At 38.8% G+C, this 12142-nt stretch overlaps 1 protein-coding gene across 1 annotated transcript in view; it reads right to left on the bottom strand.

Moving 5' to 3' along the window:
- The window catches only part of vps9d1 (VPS9 domain containing 1), a 42594-nt gene extending 31509 nt beyond the window's left edge, over window positions 1–11085 (bottom strand). Inside the window, exons 1-5 of the mRNA XM_034685871.1 lie at window positions 10930–11085; window positions 9386–9458; window positions 6968–7150; window positions 6627–6792; window positions 2495–2606 (exon numbers count right to left, since the gene is read on the bottom strand). Of these exons, the coding sequence (XP_034541762.1) occupies window positions 2495–2606; window positions 6627–6792; window positions 6968–7150; window positions 9386–9458; window positions 10930–11085 (690 nt within the window). The remainder of the gene's footprint in view (window positions 1–2494; window positions 2607–6626; window positions 6793–6967; window positions 7151–9385; window positions 9459–10929) is intronic.
- Window positions 11086–12142: the final 1057 nt, after the last annotated feature.

Below are 12142 nucleotides of genomic sequence, written 5' to 3'. Positions count from 1 at the left end.
CGGGCTGAAGTCCCGGGAAGATTATGCAAATCAGGCCGGTGACGTATGGAGTTGCACTGACATTCTTTGTGCTACACTGCCAGTCCAGTGGGTGGGGGTAAGACAGACGAAGGCCATACAACAGAGATGAAAGTCAGACAGACTGGCAACATCATTTGTGTGACACTTCAGTTAGCTACTTAGCATGGAGGAGATTCAACTTGTGCGTTTATAGCAAGGTGGATCCATGACGCCCGATAAGCTCAACGTAAAACAAGAAGACGGATTTTAACAGCCATTGAAGGGTTCGACTGAGATTTGATCATCGGTCACAAAAAGGACATAAGGTCAGGAGTAAACGTTTCAACCGACTAAATCAAGTCAATCTCTGTTGTGTAATGTTATTGTAGACCACATCAACTTACTGTTGCGCCCTGTTGTGTGTGTTTTAGATATGCGAGTACTACAGAACACATATTTCTGCTTCGTTGTCGTTGTGTTTTAGCGACAGAAATGTGACTTACTTCCTGTGTTTCAACATCTAAATATTGAAAAATGCATCAGTGGCCGAGCAGGTAATTATCCAACTGCAAAACCCCTGCAACAATCACGTGATATGATTTCTGGTACACACTTCATCTTAATCAGAAGTTGGGGTAAAGGGAAACTTTCATTACTGTGTGAAGAGTAATTATAGCCGATGATGTAACAATTATACTTACTAGTTTTCTGACCACTTAAGGCGCTTTGCCGACATTTATATTCATACACATCCATCCATAAACGACTTCAGTGCCATTTTAAGTTCATTATCTTCACTTTAACAAACAGAATTAGAGGAGTCAGAGATAAAACCTCTGATCCTTTGATTGACCGATGACCTGCTCTACATTAAAGTAACAGCTGCCCAAGCTACAGCTGATCTTTTTATCAGTCATTTATATTTCAGCACCAAACTGAAACAAAACACAGAGAGAATAAAGTGGTTCTGTTTCATTTCCAGTTCAGTTTCTCTCTCGTTCTGTCTTTCAGTGTCTACATGCATAAAGTGAGCATAAAAAATATCACACATAATCTAACATAACAACATTTACTTATTGATCTCTAGTAACTTAAACTCAGGGCAACAAAACATTTGGTCAGAGGCAGCGGCGGCTGGCCAATAGAGGGCCGCCCCACCACCCACCACATTACCTTCAATAAGACATAAACATGTTTGATTAAAATGAAATAATAAAATAATATTCTGAACTGTATGTATATATACTTTTAGATGAGCAAGAGATAAATATTATATAGTTAATGAAGAGTAAAGTTGTTTTGTTCATCTGTGTTGTCTGATTGGTGACATTTTTTTCAACCCTGGGCTCAGAAATCTTTGGCCATAGACTCTGGTTAAAAGTTGTACATGCGCAGTAGCTCCTCTTCAGTACAAGAGATAGGACCATGTCTGGGCCATAGACTGTATAAAATATGGACGTAGTATCCGTGACATCACCCATCTGTTTCTGAAGAGCTGTTTTGAGGCCAATTGGCGGCGGCAGCCATATTGCTTCTGTGGAGCCAGTGTGGCGTAAAGAGGCGGAGTTTGAGCCTCCTAGCCAACAGCTGCAGTGTTCCCACAGGCAGCTGTGCCTCTCATTGGAAGACTCATAGTTTCAATATCTTTGAAATTACCGCGTTAGAAAAAATTTCACCCCTTCACAGTGAGAGGACATCGAGAAATGAGCTATCCAGACAACACTGGTCTTTTGAACCAGACTGTAAACATGTTTATTTCTACTGTAAAGATCGGCTTTTTCCCATTCATGTGTATGTGACTACCGGTACTTCTGGAGCCAGCCTCAAGAGGATTCTTGATGAACTGCAGCTTTTAATACTTCCGAATTGGACTCATATTTTTAGACCGGAGGTTGCCGCTTGGTCTGGGCGCACCTTCCCTGCGCCCAGAGCTGAATGCAGCGGGACGGGCGGACGTCATAAAGTACAGCTGATCGACAGGTCGAGCAGAGGTCGAGACAGGGGAGTTGGACAGAGATGCAGAATGGAGAAAGTGAAAATAAATAATTTAGTGAAATCACTTCAGACATCACCTTTAGAGAGGAGAACGTACCAGGAGAAGCTCGACGTGAAAGAGCGCGGACCTGATCAGCCGAACATCGCCATTAATCAGCAGTCCAAAGACAGAGGGAGACAAAACGCCCGGTCTTTTTCCAGGACCTGGTTTAGCAACAAGGCTTGGCTAACTGCATGTAGTGAGGCTAATGCTTTATTCTGCTTTCCCTGTCTCCTTTTTCAAACATCAGGATCTGACCCAGCATGGATTAAGATAGGGTATCACTGATTTGAAGCACTTTTCAGATGTGATACCTTAGTACATGTTTGCTTGCTTTTTGGCATACAGTATGTCTATTTTGGAGTTATAGGCCCCCCCCGGAGAAAACTCCACCAGCTGCCGCTGGTCAGAGGTCAGAAAAAATCTGTCTCACAAACAAACAGAAACAAACACACGTACCAAAGAAGTCTTCTGATAGGCCTGACCGGGAGTGAGCCGCGCCAGGCGAGCTTCATAATTTGCTTTCAACTTCTGGTTCATGCGTGACGCTTCTTCAATGGGTGTCAGCTCCCTGTAGTGCGCAAACACACACACACACACACACACACACACACACACACACACACACACACACACACACACACACACACACACACACACACACACACACACACACAAACACACACACACACACACAAACACAAACACAAACACAAACACAAAACAAAAAGAAGCACTTTGTCAGTTCAGCCGTGTCGGAGGCGAATAAAACAAACTTCCTCTGCACCTTTGAGCAAAATCCAGCAGTCTACATTTTAAGCAGTATAAAGCTTTGAAGTCAACATGGCTGCATCATCATGAAAAGCACATAAAGCAGAAATGAATCACACTACAGAGAGAGATCATTTTTCAGGTGAGGCCTGGATGGATGTGATTAAAGTTCAGCAGAAATAAACAAACTCTGGTTTCCTGTTACTCATAAGCAAGACGCCAATCTGTATCTGAAAATGAAGACTTCCAGAAGCAGAGCACAAACATATAGTTAAGTTTATGTGTGCTGAGTAAGAAACCCTTCAGAGACCATCAGAGTGCAGTCTGCGATCATTGAGAGGAGATGTTGATGAAAGGAGCCCTGATAAATAAATGTCTGACATTTTGAGGTCTGCCTGCTGGCTACGTCCTGAACCCTTCACAACACGGAGAGGTTTGATCACACTCAGGTTATGGAGATGAGTAATTCTTCTCTGCCGCTTCAGAGAGATGAGTTCATCATAATCATCTCTGGATCAAGTAGAGAAAACATGTAAGGCCAACAAGATATTGAGATAATGAGACTTTGAAACAAAAACTAAGAACATATTTATTCAGTCTGGCTTTTATGTAGGGTTTAACAATTGTATTACTTTACTTTTGACTTTTATATCGGTTTTAATGTTGTTTTATTATTTCATTATTTTTCTTTTTTTAATATTTTCTTGGGGGGCCGATACACCTCTAATTTATAGAGGGGAGGAAAGTGGATAGTGTAGGAAACTGGGAGAGAGTGGGGGAATGACATGCAGGAAGGATGCCACAGGCTGGATTGGAACCCGGGCCACCTGCTACATGGGAACACAACTCAACCATTAGGCCAAGTCCACACTATATTTTATTCATTTTAATTAATTGTCTTTTTTTATCTACTCAGTTTTATTGATATTTTTAGCCTTCATTTTACTTTAAACTCTTATCCTTACCCTTTTTTAATTTATTTATTTTAACTATTTATATTCTTAATGTTAATTTGATGCTTTAACTTATTTTAATTACACATATTTAATTGTTGTTGGTGTGAATCAGTTCACTTCATCATTTAGTTTTATTTCCTCTTAAGTTACACCCTGACCGAATTATGGTCCACAAGATGACATTAGTTGAAGTTTGTACATTTACAAGGAGTAAAGCAGGGAAAACATATGCTTAAGTCCTGATGAATGTTTTTTAATATCAACTGATAACCTAAAATAAAGACTTAAAAGATCAGTTCATACAAGCTTGAACAACTCTACTTTTAGTGTATAAACCAGGAAGGCCTCTCAGATCCTCGGGCTCCTCTCTTTTAGCTGTTCCTCAGAGCAGAACCAAAACATTTGATGACAATGCCTTCAGCCACGACGCTCCGAGACGATGGAACAGCCTGCCAGAGAATTTGAGAGGAGCTGACAGAGATATTAAGACTCTTAAACATAAACTAAAAACCTTTTTATTCAGCCTGGCTTTTATGTAGGGTTTTACAATTTTATTACTTACTTTTTACTGTTATATTGATTTAAATGTTGCTTTGTTATTTTACTAATTGTAACTGTTTATCTTATCTTATTTTTATTTATTTATTCATTCATTTATTTATTTTTATTTATCAGTTTTATTGACATTTTTAGCCTTAATTTTATCTTCAACTCTTATCCTTACCCTTTTTAAATTTATTTATTTGAACTATCTATATTCTTAATATTAATCTGATGCTTTAACTTATTTTAATTACACATATTTTATTGTTGTCGGTGTGCATTAGTCTCTATTTTAAAATCCATCTTTGTTTTTTTAATATGTCTTGCCATTATTCTATTTCTGCTTCTTTCTTCTTTTCAATCGCAGTAAAGCACTTTTGGTTGCATCTGATTAGTATGAAAGGTGCTCTATAAATAAAGCTTGATTGATTGACTGATACATGCATTTAATCCCCTTATGAGTCTAAGGTCCTCTGGCAGTGCTCTGCTGGCTGTTCCAAGGTCTAGACTGAAACTAAAGGTGCCCAGGCCTTTGCTGTCAGATTCCCCGGACTGTGGAACAGCCTGCCAGAGGAGATCAGACTCGCAGAGTCAGTCATATTTTATTTCCCTACTGAAGACAAACCTTTATATTAAAGTTTTCATTCTGTGAATTTATCCTAAATCGTAGCGTTTTACCTCAGTGCTTTTATTGTCTGTTTTTACTGTTTTTGTGAAGCACCTTGTCACTTTTATTAAAAAGTGCTATACAAATAAAAGTATTATTATTTTGATATACTGACAATGTGGTGATGCTCATTTTAAATTTGATGGCAGTGACATGTCACAAAAACTCTGAAATAGTTGAGAAATGCCAAAAAACACACCTGAAGGAACATCTCTGAACTAAATGAGGTTATTTTACATCAGGTTAGTCACATGACTGGGTTTAAAAAGGACTCTCCAGAGAGGCTGAGTCTCTCAGAAGGAAAGATGGGAGGAGGTTCACCACTCTGTGAGAAACTGCGAGAGCAAATAGTTCAACAGTTTGAGAATAAAGTTGCTCAGAGTAACAAAGAGTTAGTGGATTTCATCGTCTACAGTACAAAACATCATTAAAAGATTCAGACAGTCTGGAGACACCTCTGTACTAAAGGGACAAGGCCCAAAACCAAGACTGGACCCTGAACTGTTGATCAGCTGAAATCCTCTATCAGGCAAGGATTGGAAAACATTTCACTTTAAACTCCAGAAACTGGTCTCCTGGGTTCACATACACTATCAGTCAAAAGTTTGGACACACCTTCTCATTCAATGGTTTTTATTTATTTAATTATTTTCCACATTCTAGATTAATACTGAAGACATCAAAACTATGAAATAATCTGGTTTTGCCATAATCTGGATTACAACAGTAGTCAAATAGGGCTATCCATTGTGTACTAACCCTACCTCTGAACAACACAACTGATGGTCTTAAACACATTAAGAAGGCAAGTCATTCTACAAATGAACTCTTGACAAGGCTCATGTTAATTAGAAACCATTCCAGGAGACCACTTCATGAAGCAGACTGAGAGAATACCAAGAGTGTGCAAAGCTGTCATGAAGGAAAAAGGGGGCTACTTCACAGAATCTAAAATATAAAACATATTCTGCTTTGTTTAACACTTTTTTGTAATTAAATAATTCCATATATGTTCTTTCATAGTTTTGATGTCTTTGGTATTAATCTACAGTGTTTACAATCATTAAAATAAATACAAACTGTTGAACGAGAAGGTGTTTCCAAACTTTTGACTGGTAGTGTACCTTTACAGAGTGTTGTTGAATGAAGAATTGATGTAACACAAAGATAAACATCACCCTGTCTCACCTTTTCTGGAACACGGTGCCACCATCTAATTTCAAATAATCAGATCTTTTAGATACAACCCCCCAAAAATGTCTGTTTCAACATTTGATGTTTTATTTTTGCTCAATTTTAACTATTATTAAATTCAGGGTGTGAATAATTTCAAACCATCATGTTCTGTTTTTACTCACATATCCACTGTTTTGGAATTGGAGTTGTAAGAGTAAGTAAGTTTTAAGTAGGAGGGAGCTACTTTTTAGATCCTTGGAAACCTTGTAATTGTATTTGGACCACATGCCTGCAGTTAAGATAAAGTAATCTAAGACATGAGAAGGCAGGACTCAGTTTGACCCGGTCTGACTGAAAACATTGTGCTCTAAGTGGAAAGAAGAGTGATTCTTAGAAATGTGTTATCAGGTCAGTGTTGTTCTCTTCAAAGAACATCTATCAATGAAAGAAGTGATACTGATAAAACGTGGCCCCTTACTTCTTGCTCATGTCCTGTGACTCCATCGTTTGTAGTCGCTGGAAGATTTCAGGAGGCAGGAAAGGAGAGAGTTCCCCACTACCATCTGACAGAACCCTCCGGTGACCTGTCTTTGTTGGGCTGGATGTTTTACGCCCTGCGTCAGTCGGAGAATCGCTTGGAGGGACTGTGAGAGCAGAGGTGACACAGAGAAACAAAGAGCAGTGATTGGCTGACAGGACAGGACCATGTGGCTTTACATTGACTTGCTTTGATTTGTGACCTCTGAGGCAGGCTCTGTGTTAGTGTTTGAACAGTACGTGATTAGAGGAGAGGTCTCTGATTGAGGAGGAGAAACTCACCAGTGTTTGAGGCAGTCTGAGCGGGCTCTGATAACCCAGCTGGACAGACAGAGGGAGCACAGACGGAGTCAGACAGGTCAGGAGGGTCAGCACTCTTCCCTATAAAGGACTTAGCTCGCTCCAGACACTGCTCAGCCAACCTCAACATCCGCTCCACCTCCACCACCACCATGTCGCTCTCCTCTGAGGACGGAGAAAAGAAGAGGAGAGCAGAGGAGAGTGCCTGCATTATTTATCAAAGTCAGATCTGCTGAATAAAGGTGGTCACATGGCATTAGATAACTGATTGAATTTAGTTCCTACAATCACCTTCATTCAATCTGATTAGTTCACATTCATTAACCATGATCGTCACATGCTTACATCTGATACACCCTTTTTTGGTTCACATAGGTGCATCTAAAAAACTGTGAATATGGTGAAAAAGTTCAATATTTGCATCAGTGATTTAAAAAGGTTAAAGTTTTATATACACTACCAGTCAAAAGTTTGGAAACACCTTCTCATTCAAGGGTTTGTATTTATTTTAATGATTGTAAACACTGTAGATTAATACTGAAGACATCAAAACTATGAAAGAACATATATGGAATTATTGAATGAACAAAAAAGTGTTAAACAAAGCAGAATATGTTTTATATTTTAGATTCTGTAAAGTAGCCCCCTTTTTCCTTCATGACAGCTTTGCACACTCTTGGTATTCTATAAGTCTGCTTCATGAAGTGGTCTCCTGGAATGGTTTCTAATGAACATGAGCCTTGTCAAGAGTTCATTTGTAGAATGACTTGCCTTCTTAATGTGTTTGAGACCATCAGTTGTGTTGTTCAGAGGTAGGGTTAGTACACAATGGATAGACCTATTTGACTCCTGTTGTAATCCAGATTATGGCAAAACCAGATTATTTCATAGTTTTGATGTCTTCAGTATTAATCTACAATGTTGAAAATAATTAAAATAAATAAAAACCATTGAATGAGAAGGTGTGTCCAAACTTTTGACTGGTAGTGTAAAGTGTGTTTCAACCTTAATTGTTATATTTATGGCCAACACTACAGCTCAAAATAAACCACAAAAACATATCTAAACTTTTATAATATTTTATTTTGAGTTTGATTAAATCACAATTCAAACAGTATAAATACCCCATGTACTTCAACCAATACAATAACAGGAGATCAGTGATCTCCTGTTATTGTATGTTCCAGCTTGAATGCGTCCCTTTTAAATGTTCCTCATGTGTCTCACACAACCACCGGCCAGAGAGCTTTCTGTTTTTATGACCCTAAGCTATGTAACTCTCTGCCCCTGGACATCAGAACGGCAAGCTCTCTGGGTGTTTTTAAAAGAAACCTTGAGACTTACCTTTTTAATCTAGCCTTAAATTTATTTTTTGCCCTGGACTGAATTATTATTATAATCATTGCTCTAACATTTATTTATTTATATTTATTTATTTATATTTTTTTATTTATTTATATTTTTTTCTTGTGTTTATCTATTTATTTGATCTTTTGAACTTGATCTTATTACTTTTCTTTCTACTCTTAATTAGTTTTTATTAATTTCACTGTATTGATTTGATTTTACTTTTGATTATTTTATTTAGAATCATGCCAGTCTGCGATGGTTTGGGGTGTCATTTCGTCTGCTGGTGTTGGTCCTCTGTGTTTCATCAAGTCCAGAGTCAGCACAGAGTCTACCAGGAGAGTTTAGAGCACTTCATGCTTCATCTGCTGACAAGCTTTATGGAGACGCTGATTTCTTTTACCAGCAGGACTCAGCACCTGCCCTCAGCGCCAAAACTACCACCACATGGTTTACTGACCATGACATTACTGTGTTTGACCGGTCAGCCAACTCGTCGGACCTGAACCCTGTAGAGAGTGAAGGAACCCAAACTCGTGTACTGAGTGTTTCAAAGAACATACTATTCAGAAGTTGAGCATTTCTGTATTTTAAATCCTGTTTTTGGTTAATTAAAGGAAATATTTTAATTATTTGAGATACTGAGTTTCTGATTTTCATGAGCTACGAGCCAAAATCATCAAATTAAATCAAAACAAGGCTTGAAATATTTAACTTTACACTCAATTAATATAAAATATACAACAGTTTATCTTTCTGAATTGAATTAATGAATAAAAAAAGAACTTTTTCACTGTATTTTTATCTTTTTAACATGCACCTGTTCATCAATAAAGACATGCTGTCTGGTTAAGTCAGCTGGTATGCAGCTGTTAAAGCATGGAGCAAACATAAACATGGTTCAAACTTTTACATTGAAGTTTTTTTTCGTTTTTTCCAAAAGTTGACATCAAAGAGTAAACTTTCTAAAATCAAGAAAACAACTTGGAGGTCAGAGTGTTATTGTAGCGCTCAGTTTATCAGTTATTCAGTTTTACAGAACTTTGGTCTTACTTTGTGACCTGGCCTCCTCCAAAAGTGCGTGTGAGATGTAGCCGATAGTCCGGAGATATTCACAGTATGCCTCCTGCAGAAAGACAAGCAGGTCGTATTCTGTTATTAACATGATTTAATACAGTAAATACAAGAACTGCAGCTGATAAAACACAGAAATTGTAATATTTAAGATTCACAACTCCAAAACATTACGAGCCATGTTTGCTAAGTTCAGAAGGATGTCTTCAATAAACTCTGGACCAAGTGACTAGTGGGAGTAGTTGAGCAAGTAGAAAAATTATAAAGTGTAGGAATAAAAATATTTTGAAATGTTGAATTCACATTTCAACATAAGGCCATCCATTCATATCTGTGTGTACACATAGTCCTACTTTATACCACACCTGCATCAGTCAGTGTCACAGTTTGGACACTACTAAGAAGTTATTAAGTAATTCAACAAGTAACCAAGTGCTCCTCTGGTAAGAATATAACTTCTCCTCTTACTGGATGATGGTATGACTGTGAGCTGTTACAAAAGGTTTAGGTAAAGGTTTACAAATCTAATGAAATAATAATAACAATGAGAAGAAGAAGAAGAGGAGGAGGGCAACAGGGGAGGAGAAGATGGAGAAGAATAAGAAGAAGAAGAAGAAGAAGAAGAAGAAGAAGAAGAAGAAGAAGAAGAAGAAGAAGAAGTAGAAGAAGAAGAAGAAGAAGAGAGAGACAGAGGAGGAGGAAAGATGGAGAGGAAGAAGAAGTTGGAGGAGAATGAGGAGGAAGAAGAGTGTGCAGTCCTCCTCTCTCAGATGTTGTCTCTGCAGTCTGCTCATGAAACAGGACCTAACAGTCCTTCAGACTGTCTTCCTCTCTCAGATGCTGTCTCTGCAGTCTGATCATGAAACAGGACCTAACAGTCCTTCAGAGACTGTCCTCCTCTCTGAGATGTTGTCTCTGCAGTCTGATCCTGAAACAGGACCTAACAGTCCTTCAGATTGTCTTCCTCTCTCAGATACTGTCTCTACAGACTGATCATGAAACAGGACCTAACAGTCCTTCAGACTGTCTTCCTCTCTCAGATGCTGTCTCTACAGACTGATCCTGAAACAGGACCTAACAGTCCTTAAGACTGTCTTCCTCTCTCAGATGCTGTCTCTACAGACTGATCATGAAACAGGACCTAACAGTCCTTCAGACTGTCTTCCTCTCTCAGATGCTGTCTCTACAGACTGATCCTGAAACAGGACCTAACAGTCCTTCAGACTGTCTTCCTCTCTCAGATGCTGTCTCTACAGACTGATCCTGAAAAAGGACCTAACAGTCCTTAAGACTGTCTTCCTCTCTCAGATACTGTCTCTGCAGACTGATCCTGAAACAGGACCTAACAGTCCTTCAGACTGTCTTCCTCTCTCAGATGCTGTCTCTGCAGACTGATCCTGAAACAGGACCTAACATCCTGCTCACCCTCCGCCCCTCTCCGTCTGTTTACATCTCCACAGTCATTGTCCTGAGAGCTCAGCACACTCCTGACATCCACACAAACCACTGAACTACGACCCTACCTTGTGTTTGTTCCCCCCGTCCAGCTGGATTGCGTTTTTGGCCATTTTCATGGCACTTTGGAGAGGTTTCACCCCGCTGTCAGGTGCCGCCATGGCTGCTCGAGAGCCTCTCTTCTTCTTGTGTTGCTTTTCCTCTTTTTCTTCTTCGTTACACATAAGACGGGAGCACCGTTACACAGTTTGAAAGAGTTATGCTGCCCCCTGCTGGACATGTCTGGAAGCGTCAATGCGTTATTTATGTGACTGAATGGTTGATAACACATCAACTGTATGTGATCCAACACACTTTATCTATCCCTCTGTCTGTCTGTGCAGAGGGATTGTTTCAGTGAATATAACCACAGTCCTGACCTGAGTGGACTTTGCTCTAAACCGTGCCTTTACAGTCGTTTAAGGGATCTTGTTGTTTCTCTACAGTCAAATTAAAGATTTAAGAAATGTCTGTCCCCATATTTTTCAGAAAAAAAGACAAGTCAGTCAGTCTGTCGCACAATTAGTGTGTGTGTGTGTGTGTGTGTGTGTGTGTGTGTGTGTGTGTGTGTGTGTGTGTGTGTGTGTGTGCAGGATGTAGCAAGTGAGCGAGTGAGTGAATCAGTAAATGAGTGTGTTTGCGGGAAGGGAGAAGTTAGGAGTTGAGGAGTAAGATCAGAAAAGAACAGATATTAAACAAATCAATCAACCATCAATAAAGGAAGAAAAAACATCTAAAAATAATAATTTATAAAATGTACAGAAGTTCATAAAAATACTTTTATATTCATATACAAACATATTAATTTGCCGAGGCCCACACATACACACCTGTAGATATTAATAAGCACAATTCAATTAAAACAACTTTATTTATCCCCAAGGGGAGGGGCAATTTAAAGGCCAAAAGTTAGCTCAATAGGTGCACAGCAGCAATATATACTTACACATACACATAGACATACACATACACATACATATACACATACACATACACACATACATACATACATACATACATACATACATACATACATACATACATACATACATACATACATACATACATACATACATACATACTGGTACTTGAGACACAATGACCTCAACATGTAACCCATACACCAACCGCCTGAACCAATTCTGCAAAACTACAAGCACCATTCCTGCTTTACACTCAAATTGCAGTTCTAAAACACACTTTTTTCAAAACACTACACACAATTCTCTGCATGTAGCACAA

This window comes from Notolabrus celidotus, chromosome 6, assembly GCF_009762535.1.
Source record: "Notolabrus celidotus isolate fNotCel1 chromosome 6, fNotCel1.pri, whole genome shotgun sequence".
Classification (NCBI taxonomy): domain Eukaryota; kingdom Metazoa; phylum Chordata; class Actinopteri; order Labriformes; family Labridae; genus Notolabrus; species Notolabrus celidotus.
The sequence above is the reverse complement of the archived record's forward strand: the minus strand, read 5'-3'. Positions and strand labels throughout refer to the sequence as shown.